The sequence below is a fragment of the Tamandua tetradactyla genome, chromosome 14 (genome assembly GCF_023851605.1).
Source record: "Tamandua tetradactyla isolate mTamTet1 chromosome 14, mTamTet1.pri, whole genome shotgun sequence".
Lineage (NCBI taxonomy): Eukaryota > Metazoa > Chordata > Mammalia > Pilosa > Myrmecophagidae > Tamandua > Tamandua tetradactyla.
In genome coordinates, this window is record NC_135340.1 from 56,638,520 (window position 1) to 56,654,554 (window position 16,035).

Genomic DNA, 16,035 nt, shown 5'->3' on the forward strand with positions numbered 1-16,035 from the left:
TACTTGCCCTTTTTTTGATAAAGTATTTTAAAACAAATCCCAGACATCATGTCATTTCAATCCTATGTCCTGAAGTATGCACCTCTAAAGACTTTGTTATAACCACAATGTCATTATCACATTTAACAAAATTAAGATAAATTACTTGATATAATCTAATACCTAAATCATATTGAAATTTCCTCAAAAATGTCTATTTACAGTTTGTTTATAATCAGGACCCAAATAACATTTACAAACTAAAGGTGGTTGTTATGTCTCTTAAGTTTCCTATAATCATTCATTGTATTTTATTTTTTCATACTTATTTGTTAAAGAACTGATTAGTTTTTTCTGTAGAATGTACCACTTTATACATTTGTTGGTTTGAGTACTCACAGTGTCATTTAAATTATTCCTTTATTCCTAGTATCTCCTGTCAACTAGATGTTTTTCTCTAGAGGCATGATTAGATTCAGTTCAGTTTTTTATGATGGAGAAATTGAGAAACGGTGTGCCTGGAGATTCCCTGAGATCTGGGGCTATAGTCCACAATTTCCTTTTGTTCTGTTGTTTTGTTCTCTGACCCTGAAGACAATAGGAGACAGTGATATTGGCCTAGTTTTTAACCTCTTTCAGGGCAAATTAAGTGGAACTTTATATTCCCTCTGTCAGCAAAAAGTAGAAATATAATAAATATTTATTTATTATATTTCTATAATATAATATAAAATATTTTTTATTTTATATTATATTATATAATTTTATATTATAGAATAATAAAAATAATTTCTTATTGTCTCTGAGATGGCTTTCCTTGTCTCCACAGTGTTTTCCTGCATTGGGATCCCTCTACCACATTACCAGTTATGTCTGACCCTATTCACCAAGCATCAGAGAAAACTCTATCAGAAAAGCATTTGCCCCAGGCTTCTTTTTCCACTCCAAGGATAGGGGATCATGACAAGAATGACCTTTGTTCCTCAGGCCAGGAGCAGCTTTGCATCACCAGTATAGCCTTGGCCAGGAAGGAAGTCTCAACTCCAGGCACCTGCCTCACTCTGAGTCCTGAATCTGCCAGCACCCAGGAAATGGAGAGAATGGGTAAGCAGCCCCATCAGGTTGTGTCCCAAGACTCAGCACCTCTGAACCAACTGGCTGAGAAGCTAAAGCCAAGGGATGAGCCAGAGGCCCTTACCCCTGTCACCTGGACTAGAAGGACTACGGGAATAATAGACTTCAGCCACATGCAAGCAGAGTGGCAAAAAGAAGGGACCCTTGAGACCCACAAGACTTCAAAGAAAGCTGGTTGCAGTTCCTCGCATTCTCATGAACCCAAGCAGGCAGCTGAGCCTGGAAAGACAGCTAAGACTTTCCAGACAGAAGCCAAACGAGCGTCTCCAGGATCAAAAAGGCAGTGGAGAGTGGTGGCAGATAGGGCCAGAGACACTGACAAAAAGTCCTCTTATTTGCCTCATGGCAACCCTTTGAAGAGGCAACACAGTGCAGGGGACCCAGACACCATGGTGCCATCCACAAATTCCAGCCTTGTAGTGGATCATGCAAGACAAAATGATTTGTCTGATACAGATAGCTGTTCCTCAGTGGATTCTCTCTCCTGTGTCTATGCCAAATCCCTAAAGGAACCCCTGAAGGCAGGGGTGCCCCAGGGAAAGAACATGGATTTTCCTGAGCCAGAGAACTTTGAAAGTGACAACAGCCTAATATCAGAGAACTTGCTGGCTGAGAAGGGGTACCAAACCCAAAAATACAATCCAGAGAACATTCATCCCACCAATGGCCATGGCTACCACAAGGATAGGACTAGAACATCTGTCAGGAGCTTCACCATACCCTTAGACAGTGGACTAAGGAAGAACGCTCACAGGAGCTTTTCCCTGGATAGCTTGATTGATATCGAGGAAGAAGTGGGAGAAGATTGGCAAGAAGAACCTTTACTTGGTTCAACTTATGAAATGCCCACAGAGACTTTTTGGCACTTGAAGAACTCTAGTACACCTGTAGTGGACCAGGAGGCAATGAATAGGCTTGGTGCCATCAACCAAGGAATAGGAACTAGGCTGGAGGCTATCCTGCCAACAAACAGTTCATTTTACCTTGATCCCCAGTTCCAGTCCCACTATGGGCAGCCTGAGCCAGAGATGGAGGCCTGCTGCTCTGAGCAAACCAACTCTCTCCAAGGCATGCAGCTTTCAAGAGGAAGCCCGCTAACGTCCATGGATTCCTGGTTTTCCTGTGACTCAAGGTTCAATCCTAGCAACCCTCCAGGAATAGTAGATTCTTTATGTCCAAGTCCTGATGCCCAGGAATTTCAGTCCTGTGATTGGGAGAGGCCTGGATACTGGCTAAATATGGAAGAACCAAAGCCATCCAGTGCAGAAGCAGTCCAACCATACAGCTTTCAGGTGCTCCAGTGCAGTGCTGAGCTACCCTGCAATGCAAGAGATGTGAATGCTATTCCAGTTTCTGATACATCCATGCTGTCATTCTGGGGTATTCACAGGTTTCTTCAGCCAGGAGCTGATGGCACCTTTCAGGGAAGAGGTATCTCTAACATGTCCCAGCAGGACGGCTCTGAAGCATCAAATAACTCTAGTGTATCGAGTGTGTTGGCTGCCTCTGCTGCCTCATTCACTCATGTGGGCAGTTCCTGTGAAAGGGACTGGGCTACCCTTCAGCAAAAGTACCTGCTTGAACTGTCTCATCCTTGTTTGAAGGCCATAGAAAAGTCCAGACCAACTTTCCCCTGCCTTGAGGAAGACTCTGGTTCCCTGGCCCAAGCTTCTGGCAAAGGAGGAGATTCTCTACCTGGAATATCTAGCAGTCTGGATTTTAAAAAATTTCCCATTCATCTGTCCAAGATTAGGCATTTGAGAGCAGAGAGAGAACAGGACAGTTTGGGTGCCAAGTTAGAAGGTCCTTCAAATTTCTATAGAACTAATGAGAAAGAGATGAGTTGTAATGGAACTTCTTCAACAGGCTTAGAATCATTGGCTTCTGGAAACAAAAATGCACAAGTTTTTGCAGCAGAGAGCAAGATACCAAATTCCGTGGTAGAAATAAGTGAAATCAAACAGAACAATGTGGAAGAGTGCTCTCAGGATAGCAGAGAACCTGAACTGATGACTTGCTCTGATGAGTGCTTCTTCCTGAAGAACCCTTGTCACAGTAATGGTACCATCATAGCTACTAAAGAAAACCATTGGTCCCAAGGCGGGACTCCTCTCAGGAGGAATATTGCAGGCCAACTAGGGCAATTAAGGTACAATAATTATCATTCTCTGCAGAAAGAGAAAGCAGATTGCCAGGAGAGTACTAAAGAAATAGTTGGAAGAGATTCAGAATTCTCCTTTGCCTTTTCATCAGATCCAGAATTGTACCTCCACTGTATTCCCTGGGCCCCGTTCCCATCTTCCATACAGCCACCTCCCTTGGAAACATTCTATGTGACCAAAAGCCGGGATGTCTTGACAGAAACTGCCTTAGAGATTCCAGCTTGCAGAGAAGTAGGTGTACCTTTCCTGCCCCTCATGGAAGCCTGGGCCTTTGGTCATGGCCAGCATGTCCTCCAAGATGTTTATTTGAAGAATAATTTGCCAGGGCCATTACGAAACCAGAATACCAAGATTTCCCCGTCTCTGCAGATTGCAGCAGAAAGGCCAGTTGATTTGAATACCCGGGAAGGTATAAGGGAAATGGAGAAATGCCCTGAAGATATTAAAGAAGGAAGTTGTAATTCAGTTTCTGTTTCTCAGAATGGACATTTTCTCCTTTCCACCAGCAGAAAAGTATGTGAATTTGAAAATAAGATTGGAATTTTAAATATAAAGCATAGTGTTTTAGCATCCAAGGATAGAGAAAAGGCCACTGCTCAGTCCTCTTGTAATGTTTCCCCAAACAATTTGGAATCTGGAAAGCCTCTCTTTGTTTGTGAATCTAAGGCAGTTAGAGAAGAAAAGGGTCAGAAAGCAGTCCAAAGGCAGACCCAGGCCTTTGATATAAATAGACATTTTCCTTCTGGGACCATGTCAGATTTCATCCATAAACCCATTAATTTAGGCCTCGAAAAGGACATACCAGGGGAAATTGCTATTTCTTTGAAGTCCAGATCAGTAGTAGATCATCATGTAAGCAGCCCAGGGATAGTGGCTCAGGATGAGAGCTCACCCCAGAAGTGGGAAGGGATGACTGCAACTGGGAGACTTACAAAAGCTCTCCATCCCAGCGACAGTTTATACAAGCTTAAGCTTCCAGGTGCAGACCCTACATATGAAAGATTACAGTCAATTACATCCTCTAAGGAAAGAAACCCCAATGAGTGCAAGGGGCCTGGAAAGTCACAAGAAATGTTAAATCCCAAAGAGCCACCTGAGACGAATCAGAATAAACAAGTTAATAATGCTGAGGAAATGGCTAGGCTAATTAAGAGTGTGGTGCAGCTGGAAAATGGTATCTTAGAAATTGAATCCAAGCAGAATAAGAAGCTACTCACTTCCCAAATACCACGAGTTGGTAAGGAGACTGGGTATCAGAACTGGAAGGAACAGAAGGCTGAGTGTGTCCAGAGGCCAGACAGCTCTGGAGAACCCCTGTCGTTCAAAGATCAGCCACCTTCTCCAAAACAGAAGGATGATGTAATTTTTAGGGATAGTGAAGCTGAAGAAATGAAGGAGCATAATAGTTGCATCGGGAAAGATTCTCAGGTCCAGAAAATAAACCAGAGCCCTTTCAAGGCAAGGGAATATATAGAAAAGATTAGATTTGCAAGAGAGCATAATCACCTAGATGCATTAGATAGATCCCTCAGGGACACTTGTGGTTATTTAGGAGTATGTACAGCTTACAGAGAGTCTGCTAGCACTTCTCTTAACCCAAGGAAAAACGAAGTATTATCTAGAGCTTTTCCATTGCAGCCCAGGTCAGAGACATCTTCTGAAGATGAGGATGAGTTGTTCAAAGCATCATCAAGCCCCAAAAGGCAACCTTGTGGCTTGGAAAATCTTGAGGAATTGGTGACTATGAAAGGTGCTGAACATATAAACAGTTCCAAGCAAGAGAAGTCAAAAGTTCAAGGCAAAATTGAAGAAATGGCTGTGCAAAGGGGAGGGAGCCTACAGGAGGAGAATAAAATGGTCTCATTAACTCAGAAATTTTCTAGTCGAAGCCAAGTTTGTAGGCGCAGAATTTTCAGCCAGGAGACTGTCTGCCCATTGTTGAGCCAGGCAGACTACTCTACAGTTCCTTCTTACCAAGACTTGAGTAACATCTTGCCTTTGAGTTCTCTAAGTCTGCTAAGAAGCTATCTTCATGCACCTGATACTATAAGCATCTCTTCAGTTGACTCTGTGCTGCATCCTACAATGTTGAAAATTAATGACAGCCCCTTGGTAGCTGGAGTACGTGATCAGAAACAGAGTGAAAACACCAAAATCCACAGTCCTCAGGGAAATGCTAGGAGGGATTCCTTTGTGGCTCACTCTGCTTGGTGTGGGTGTGCAATAGCCATGGCCTTGGGATCTCATGGTCAATCTAGTGCACCAGAGAGCATTCCCCTGGAGGCTGAGGACAGGATCTCAGCAAGCACCACCCCGCAAGACCAGGCTGGGAACTTCAGAGGTACCTTGATGGACTGGAGTACCAGAGAGGGTTTTGTACCTGAAGCAGAGGCAGCTGGACTAACAGAAATAAAAAGCTCTCTGAATGAAGTCTCTAGCGAGCTTGAAAAGAGAACTAGCTGCTCCTTAGAAGAGGGAAACTACCAAGGCAGGGAGACAGGCCGGACGGTAGAGAATAATTCTGAGGACCTCAGTCTTATCAGCAATGTTTTCTCAGCACCTGTTTCCCTGCTAAGGGTACCTAATCCAGATCCCAGGATGTTGGAGCCTTCTGCCCACACATCTAATGTGTACCTGGTTATGTTGGAAGAAATAAAACAAGCAAAGGCCCAGGGAAAACAGCTTAATGACTTTGGGGCTGAAAGGACAATCCTTCCTTACCGTGAAACCTTATTAGAATCTGAATGCTCTTCAAGAGTCCCTGAGAGGTCTCAGTGTAAACAAGTGAATGAATCTGTGTCAGATGGGACTAGAAATGAGGGGGAAGCCCAGAAATTTTACATGGCATTTTCATCTGCTGAGCCAGGATATTTGCTGACAGAAGAGAGGAAAGTCCTTCAGGCTACACCCTGCTCTGTAGACAGCTTTCAGCTTCTGCCCAGCACTGAAACAAACAAAGGGACATGGTGCCCCTCACAGGCTTCCTCCCATGATATCCCCACTCTAGACAAAGGCCATTTTACTGGAGAACTGAGACATTTTTTTGGAGCAGATAAACAGTTTATGTGGCACTCTGATTATTCCAAAATCAGAGAGAGAAATAAAGGAGCAACCAGAACACCTTCCTTTGCTGGTTCTTTGTGCTCAGAGAGTCTTCCTCCTTTAACAGCAGTAGAGGAGGACAGGAGGAAAGTCCCAGAGAAACTAGTACTTGCCTTATCTTCTGAGGCCCACTCTGATATTTCCCGACTGGATTCACATGAAGAAAGTCAGTTAGCCCCATGTGATACTGCAGGGACCATGTGCCCTGGCAGTCAGGAGAGCAGCTCAGAGCACCAGGAACCTAGAATTCTGGATAACAAGTATGGAGGAAGTTCGGGTAATTTCTTAGTTACTTCAGAGCCAGAAGAGGAAAACTGGTTTAAAAGTCAGTCTGTGATCTGTGATGTGCATAATTCTGCAGGTCTCTCAGGACCTAAGCAAGACCATGTCCAATGCCTTGAGAGATCCACAGCCTTAGAAGAAGTGAAGGCAAGTCCCAAACAAGGTAACTTCTTGTGTGAAGACCTGAGAAGGATTGAACTGGAAGAATCTTCACAACAGTGTGTGATGAGGAAGAGTTGTGGTGGGTTTGGGCTGGCAGGAGCCAACAGGCTTGGCAGCAAACATCCTGGGCCAACTTCATTCCCAGATCAAAGACCTAGTCCCTGTCCCAAGGAAGTTAGTGAGGAGACCCCATTCAGATGCCCAGAGGAAACTCAGGATTGTATCATCTCAGGAAGCCTTGAAAACCTCAGGACTCTTACCCCATCCAGGGGGCAAGAAGAGAGCAGAATTCTTCCTTCCCAACAGCTATGCAGTTCTCAACCCATTGCTTCTCTTACCAGTTCTTCCCATTCATCCAGTTTATTCTATTATGGGGGTGACCTGGCAAAGGGGCCCTCCAGGGTTGCCCCAGGCACTGTTCACCCAGCCTCCTGCATAGTACCTTCCAGGGCCTGTGACGTGGTTGAGAGAGGAAAGGGCTATTCCAGGGAACATAGCCTTAAGCCCACAGGCATTAATATGGAATCTGGGCTGACAGATAGCCACACTCAGGCACACTTAGAGACTGCTGTTAACTTAGCTCTGGCTCAAGGCAGTTCCCGATTGGCCCCTGATGTGAGGACCAGTTCCTTCAACGAGTCACAACCCGGGTCAGTAGAGGGTCCTGAGAAAAAGTGCTTTGAGAAGAAAATCAGCCCAGAGCTTGAGCTTGTCCCTTTCCCTACAGGCATGTACCCTGAGCTACTGAGGAAGTTTCAGAACAGATGTATAGGTGGGCAGAGTACACAGGTGTCTCAAACCAAGCCAGAACTACCTACAACAAATGGGAGGCCAAATACCTTGAATTTAGGTGGAGGGTCTGTTGAGAGTGGGCTGGCAGTAGAGCCACAGCATGGATATTTAGATAATACCTTCACATGCCTTCCAGAAAAAACACAATTTTCCATGGAGTCCAGGGATCACCATTCCTTGGATCCCCAAGCCAACATCTTAGCAAAGTTAAAACACATGCACAGTACTCGGGCTGACAGTCTCTGGGAGGAGGAGGAGCAGCAGAGAGACCAGGCTTTGGGTAATGGCAAAGCCCCTGCCCAGGGTGGGAATCCCCCACCTTCAGATGAAGAGGGTTTGGATGGCTGCCAGATTAGTGATTCCACGATAGAGGAGAAGGCTGTGTCCAAGCCAAAGAGGCTCTCATCAGACTTCAAAGACTCAGCCACTGTGCTCTTGGAACATAGTGGCCCCCAGCCTTCTACCAAGAGGCTGGGTCAATCCAACTCTGATAGGGAGCAACCACCTCCCCACCACAGGTACTCAGCTCCTGTGATTGCAGTCTTTTCTGGCTCCAGACATTCCCTCAAGACATTTCCCAGACCACAGTTTTCTGTGGTCAGCTCCTCCCAGTCTCTTCAGGAGCTGAACATGAGTGTGGAGCCTCCTTCCCCGACAGATGAGGATAACCAGGATCCTAACAGATTATGGAATCCACATCCTCAGGATGACCCCTTAGGAGTGTCAGCGGTGAAAACATCTCTGGCAACTGAGGACTGCAGTCAGAAAGCCTCATGTAACCTGGATGGTAGGACTGCTGACCATAGGCCTCTGAAACCTACCACTCCTCCTTACCCAACGTCGTCAGCTCTTTCATGCATGCCAACTCCAGATTTCATGGCTAGTTGGATGTCTGGTACACTGGAGCAAGCCTGGGAGGAAAGGCCAGAGAAGTTGGGTGGCCAGGCTGTGCCAGAGGAGTGGCTCTCTAAGGCCGACAAAGGAATGTTGCACTTTGGCTCCAGTGACATCAGTTCCTGTAATCTGCCCTGTTGTCCAGAGAGGCCTAGGCAGATTGGCTGGAAGCAGTATGTGTTTGGTGGTACAGTTGATGGCTCCTGCAGCCAGACACCTCAGGGTGTGATACCATCAAATGTGGCCCAATGCCCTAGCACAGACAATGGCCTTGAAGATGAGAACTTCCCATTCTATTCCCATCTCAGTACCTATTCCAGTGCCCGGGACCTGTCAAGCACACATGGCAGCATTCAGAATATCAGGCATTCAAATGATGTTTTGGAGGTATGGGATTCCTCATTTGCCTTGGGGAATCCCCACATCATGACAGGTACTAATGGAGCAGCCCCCATGAGGGGTCCTGAGAAAAGACCCCAGTTCAGAGCCCTCCCTGATAAAATGGGCTGTCTGAAGAGTGAGCCCCCCTTGCCTGAAGGAAGTACTGCAGGTCCTGTGAATGAAATTATGCTGCTGTATCCATCAGAGGCAGTCCACTCTGTGGGACAGAACAGGAAAGACACCTTTGAGCGGGGCACACAGACGCTAAGCTGCAGACTGCATCAGCACTGCACTGATGTCTCCCCTGACAAGTCAAAAACCAGTGCAACATCAGTCTCTGATCTGGCCTCATGGACCAGCATGCACAACCTTTCTCTTCATCTCTCACAGCTCCTTCACAGTACATCAGAACTGCTGGGGAGTCTCTCCCAACCAAGTGTGCCTGAAAAGGAACAGAACACCAAGAAGGAGACCCTAGATGAGACCCCACCAATCCTCATGGCAGACAGCTGTACTCAAACCCCTGTGGATGAGGGTAGCCAGACGGACATAGCCTCATCTCCTCTGCCCTTCCAGGCTCCAGAGGCCAAACCTCAGGGAGTCAATATGATCCTTGAAGTACTTGACTCGGATATCTTGACTGTGTCTCAAGGAATGGGAGATACTCTGGTACTACTTCAGGAGAGAGAGACAACAGAAACATCACAGGGAACAGCAGGCCCCCCAGATCTTCAGGAAGAAAGTATCCAGTGCAGGCCCCAGAAGCTTCCAGTATCTTCATCCTACTTAAGGTTTCAGAAAGTACACCTTGGGCAGAACCTCCCTTCTTTGAACACCCAAGTTTCTGATGCTTCCCTGCCTGCTAGTTCTCAACCAGAGGAATCTTCTTGCCTGGCTGTCAGCAGGCCTAGCTTCAGTGTCTCTCACTCCCCAGAGTCCACTGGGGAGCCTAGGATTGAGAAGACGCAGGGCCCCACAAGTACCTTGTTGGTGGACAGGGCCTCCTCTCCAATCCTCACGGTTAGTGCCAGCACTGAAGGGTCATGTCTCCCCCCAAGCTCTTTGTCTGTCTCAGCCCCTTCAGCTCACTCCTTTGAAGGCCATCAGAAGCTTGACTCCAGCCTAGACCTTCCTCTTGGTGCCCCAAGGTCTCCAATAGATAACTATTCTCAAACAATTGAAGAGTCACCTGAATCCGAGAGAGTTCAGGCTGTGTGTGGAGAAGGCAGAAATCCTTTAGAAAATAGTGATGGGAGGTCCTTCCTTGAGTTAAGCTCCTTTGGCAACCTGCAGCAGAGTCCCAAATTCCAAGTTAATTTCTTAGGTCAGCGCTCTCAGCAGCTTCAGCCCAGAACCACCCAGGTAGTGCCCACCTGGGTACAAAGTGGACAGCTGCCTCCACCACTGAGGAGCAAAAGCCAGAAACTGCCCATTAGCTTTGTGCCTGAGGAGGTAGCTTCCCCAGAGAGTGGCCCGCTGTGCAGTAGGGGGCGAAGTCGATTGCAGAGCAGGACAGAAAATAGGGGTGAGAATTCAGCCCTTATAATGAAATCACAGCTCACTTCAGAGTCTTCGTCTTCATGGGCAGACCTCAAACAGTTCAGCCCCTGTCCCATCTCTGAGTTGACTGATACTATAGCACTCCAAGGGTCTACCCTGGGCTCCCATGGGACCTGCAATCCTGAGGGACTCCTGAGTCCTGGCTCCCAGATGTGCATAGCCCCTGAGCCCCAGCATCACAGCTTGACGGACCTCCCAATGCATAACAAATTTAGGAACTGGGGCGGGGTTCAGGGTGACTCTTCTGATGGGCAAGGTATGACTAAGGAGCTGGGGACTGGATGTGATCTCAGCTCTCGAGAGCAGGTAGAGATTCTCCCACAATCTCCTGAGGATAAGAGCCAGGATCCTGAGTGGTCACAGGGGAAGCAGGTACCCCTGCAAGTTGGGGCTCAGAACCTCTCATTCAGCATGGAACTCACAGAAGCAAGACTGCACCATGGCTTCGGGCAGGCAGATGCCCTGCTGCAGGTGCTGCAGAGTGGAACTGGGACAGCACTTGCTCCTGACGAACATACTGTCTCCACCTGGAAGGAACTCTATGCCCGGTAAGGGCCCCCAACCTGGAGTGGGAGACTGAGGGGTGGGCTGAAAGGAAAAAACTGATGAAAGCTAGTGGAGGCGGTTCCCTCTCCTCTTGCTCAGCCCTGGGATTTTTCAGGGATCAGAGATCTGATTATGGAATAGGGCATTTGGGGCCAGTTTCAGTGAATCAGTCACATTTTATCTTAGGCAAAAAAACACCATTGAGACCCTCCGGAGAGAGCGGGCTAAGCAACTCCAGAACTTCTGCCGGATGCGAAGCCTCAGCCCCCAGAAACAACTGAGTTTCCTATCCAGCATGGATTTCCCCACCCGCGACCTTGATTTACCTAGCCGGCGCCGAGAATACCTACAGCAACTGAGGAAGGATGTTGTAGAGACCACTAGGCAAGGGTAGACCCAGAGCCCTGCAGGGGGCAGGCTCTCTGTGGGGTAAGGGGATTATGGGGAATCAGAGGCTGGAGTTTCTGGCATCCTGGAGCATGTAGACCACAACTTCCTTTGAAATGAAAGACTCCAGGAGTCTGTCCTACATGCCTGTGGACAAGTAGAGGTGGATGTGAGAGAAGGGCAAATGCAAAGAAGAGAATATAGGAGGAAGCAGAGGTGAGGGAGGTGGGTCACAGGCAAGGATGCATAGAATAGCTCTGGCATGCTACTTCAGACTGCAGGCCTGGACCTCAGAATGGCTTGTTTTTCTTTTGTCCAGCAGCCTCTCCTGAGGCTGTAAAATTAAAATCAAGACCTAGTAGGCAAAGGGAGGATGAGTCCTTCAAGAAGGTGTGAATTGAGTTACCTGGGGTGGGCAGGCTAGGGCCTTCACCCACCAACCATGTTAAAAGGTATCTTTCCACCCCTATGATCTTCCCCAGGAGCCCAGAGGCTTCAGCAAGGCCTGCTCAAGCTTCCTCTGATGTAGAGCTGATGCTGCAAGACTATCAGCGGGCCCGCGAGGAGGCCAAGGTGAAGATTGCCCAGGCCCGAGAACGACTGCGGGAGCGGACTGAGCAGGAGAAGTTAATGATCCGCCAGCAGATTGTCTCCCAGCTGCTGAAGGTGGGGATTGGGGTTTGCCTCTGATTTCAGGGTAGTCTTGGAGCCAGGGGAAGACCTCAGGCTGGGGCAACTTCATTGTAGCTGCCTCTGAATCTTGGGGCACCACATTTGGAGGAAGGTGTGAGATCCTGGTCCCAGCCCAAATCAAACCTGTTTCCCTCTCTACATGTCATCCTCATCAGAATAACTCCTGTCCCTGGACCAGAAACTGGGAGGAGGAGACCTTGAGATATTGTGGGGAGTATGGGGAAGTGTGAGGAGTGATGGCTCTGAGGAAGGTTGGAGGCCCTGGGGAATTGATGGGAGCTTTGGAGGTGAGAAGAAGTGATTTTGGGTGTGGTGGGAATATGGGTCCATTAGAAGCTTGTTGATGCTGCCCTGTTGTTTCCAGGAAGAGGAGAAACTACACGCCCTGGCTAATGCTAGTCCCTTGTGCACCAGCTCCAATGGAAGTCTTTCTTCTGGAATCACCTCTGGTTACAATAGCAACACAGCCTTGTCAGGCCAGTTCCAATCCCCAGAGAGTCTGGTGAGTAGGCAGATACTGGGAACAAGCCAGGGGCCAAGCCAGTTGAGGCAAGGGTTTGGGCAGGAAGTTCTGTCTCTGGAGGCCTTCCCTACTGTGCTGTGGCCTTGAATCTTACTTTCTATCTTCCCTCTCCCTCTTTTTATTCAGTTATTCAGCAAATGTGCACTATTTTAGGCATTGGGTATATAGCAGTAAGCAAAACTGCTTTTGTCCTTAAATAGGCTATCAGAGTAGATACATATTAAACATCTTATCTTAAAATCATTTAATTATTGCTGCATTAAGATCTATGGAGAAGAGATGCTAAGTCAGCATAAAACAAGGGACTTACCCTAGCCTGGAAGATCATTAAAGATACTCTAAAGAGAATGCATTTAAACTAGGAGACTAGGAAATGAGAGGTAGTTAAGTAAAAGGTTCGTAGCGGTGGTGGTGGGAGAGATGTGGTGAGTATTGAACAGCCTTCCAGGCAGAGGGCCCAGCAAGAGAGGTCTTGAGGAAGGAAGAGTTTGAAGAATTAAAAGAAGGCTAGGGGTCTGGAACATAAAGAGTAAAATGGAGAATGACATGACACGTGAATGAGTAGTAAAGGTCAGATTATGTAGACCATATTGAGAATTCTCATCTTTTCTAATCCATCTGACCTTGTTGTTCCCTAGAATAGTGAGTTGCTGAAAAACTTTTAGCATGGAAGTAAAATGGTCATTGCAAAACAGGGGGCCAAGAGCAGGTATAGGTAGACTCATCAGGTGACTATGGTGAAGTCCAGCAAGAGATGACAAGTGTTTGGTTTAGGGCACTGACAGTGAAGATGAACAGATGTGGATGTAATGGAGAGAGAGCATCTATAGGACTTGGTGATTGATTGGAAGGGAGAGGGGGAGGACTCAAGTACAATATACATTTTGGTTTGAACAACTGAAGGAATGGTGGTGCCAACAATGAAACAAGGAATACTGAGGAAGAACTGGGTTTTGTGGTGAAGAATATGGGTTTAGTTTGGGACTTGTTGAGATGAAGATACCTGGGAGAAATCCAGGTGGAGCTATCAGGTAGACAGTTGGAAATAACAGATATAAAGTTTAGAGGTAAGATCTGAATGTGGATATAAAATTTGACACTCATTTTATAACTTCACATGGTTAAAAAAAAAAAATCAGTAGCAAAGGCAAATGCATCCTTCAGTCTCCTGTTTGCCCTCCCCAGAAGTAATTATCCCAGTTTGGTATATATTTTCAAAGTATATATTTACATTGCATCAATGTAAAACATATGTCATGCATGCATTTTTTTATTAATTAAAAAAAAATTTTTAAAGTACCAAAAAAAAAAAAAAACCAAACGCAAACATTCGTAGCTTTTGATCATTCCGTTCTACATATATAATCAGTAATTCACAATATCATCATATAGTTGCATCTTCATCATCCTGATCATTTCTTGGAACATTTGCATCTATTCAGAAAAATAAATAAAAAGAAAACAGAAAAAAATTCATACATACCATACCACCCACCCTTCCCCCTCTCCGATCACCAGCATTTCACTCTAAATTTAACATTTGTTCCCCCTATTATTTATTTTTATTCCATATGTTTTACTCCTCTGTTGAAAAGGTAGATAAAAGGAGCATCAGACACAAGTTTTTCACAATCACACAGTCACATTGTGAAAGCTATATCATTATACAATTATCTTCAAGAAACATGGCTACTGGAACACAGCTCAACATTTTCAGGCAATTCCCTCCAGCCTCTCCACTACCTCTTGACTAACAAGGTGATATCTATTTAATGCATAAGAATAACCTCCAGGATAACCTCTTGACTCTATTGGAAATCTCTCAGCCATTGGCACTTTATTTTGTCTCATTTCACTCTTCCCCCTTTTGGTCGAGAAAGTTTTCTCAATCCCCTGATGCTGAGTCTCAGCTCATTCTAGGATTTCTGTCCCACGTTGCCAGGAAGGTCCACATCCCTGGAAGTCATGTCCCACATAGACAGGGGGAGGGTGGTGAGTTTGTTTGTTGTGTTGACTGGAGAGAGAGGCCACATCTGAGCAACAAAAGGGATTCGCTTGGGGGTGACTCTTAGGCCTAATTTTAAGTAGGCTTGACCTATCCTTTGTGGGGTTAAGTTTCGTTTGAACAAACCCTAAGATTGGGGGCTCAACCTATAGCTTTGATTGTCTGCACTGCTTGTGAGAATATCAATAGTTCAACTTCGGGAAGTTGAATTTCCCCCTTTCTCATCATTCCCCGAAGGGGACTTCATGCATGTGCATCTTTTTTTAAAAAAATGCATGTGTAATAAAAAAAAATTAAAAAAAAATGCATGTGTATCTTTTTCAAAGCACATTAATGAAAGCATTTTATAACTACTTTAACATTTTGCCTTCTTTCACTAAACAAGATTTTGTAAATCTGTTGCTTATTTATTTATTTATTTATTTGGGTACATGGTCTGGGAATTGAACCTGGGTCTCCTGCATGAAAGGTGAGCATTGAACCACCATGCTGATAAATATTGCTGATTTTTTTTTTTTTTTTGTATGGGCAGACTTTGGCATGACAGGCGAGAATTCTGCCATTGAGCCACCATTGCACCACCCACTGATTTATTTTTAACAGCTTAATAGTGTTTCTTTTTTTCTTTTATCTTTAAAGTTTTATTATATACAATCTGAAATTTCCCCTTTTAACCACATTCACAATATAATTCAGTGCCATAAAATAACACTCACAATATTGTACTACCATCACTACCATCCATTTCCAAAAGGTTACAATCAACCTATGCAAAAATTCTGTTACAAATTAAGCATAACTCCCATTTTCAACCCCCTAACCCAGCACCTGGTAACATAGATTCTAGATTACCTTTAATGCTGAATAATAATTCACTGTATGTATATACCATGTTTTATTTATCCATTCATCATTTTATGGACACTTTGCTTCCATCTTTTAGAAGTCCAACTGATTGGACTTGGCAGCCTTGTCAAGTCAGTTGGGTAAAGCCTGGATACATCTTAGACTAGAGTAAGCAGATAATAAAATAGTATTGGCAAAGTTCCTTGAGGGATGGGAGAAAAAATATGGAACAATTAAACTTTACCATCAGGGAATCCCCTGATACTGTGTGTGCTGGTTTGAAAGGAAATATGCCCCCTAGAAAAGCCATGCTTTAATCAAAATCCCATTTCATAAAGGTAGAATAATCCCTATTCAGTTCTGTATGTTTGAAACTGTAATCAGATCATCTCCCTGGATGATGTGATTTAGTCAAGAGTGGTTGTTAAGCTGGATTAGATGATGACATGTCTCCACCCATTTGGGTGGGTCTTGATTGGTTTATTGGAGTCCTATAAAAGAGGAAACATTTTGGAGAATGGGAGATTCAGAGGGAGCAGCACCACAAAGCAGAGAGTTCAGAAGCCAGTGACTTTTGGAGATGAAGA

At 45.5% G+C, this 16,035-nt stretch overlaps 1 protein-coding gene across 4 annotated transcripts in view; it reads left to right on the top strand.

Moving 5' to 3' along the window:
• The window catches only part of STARD9 (StAR related lipid transfer domain containing 9), a 205,243-nt gene that overhangs the window by 153,389 nt on the left and 35,819 nt on the right, over positions 1 to 16,035 (top strand). For 3 of the 4 annotated variants that reach the window (XM_077127589.1, XM_077127591.1, XM_077127592.1), the window contains 4 exons: positions 809 to 10,996; positions 11,181 to 11,378; positions 11,864 to 12,047; positions 12,439 to 12,576. In XM_077127589.1, coding sequence (XP_076983704.1) covers positions 809 to 10,996; positions 11,181 to 11,378; positions 11,864 to 12,047; positions 12,439 to 12,576 — 10,708 coding nt within the window. The remainder of the gene's footprint in view (positions 1 to 808; positions 10,997 to 11,180; positions 11,379 to 11,863; positions 12,048 to 12,438; positions 12,577 to 16,035) is intronic. The other variant, XM_077127590.1, reaches the window with a different exon arrangement.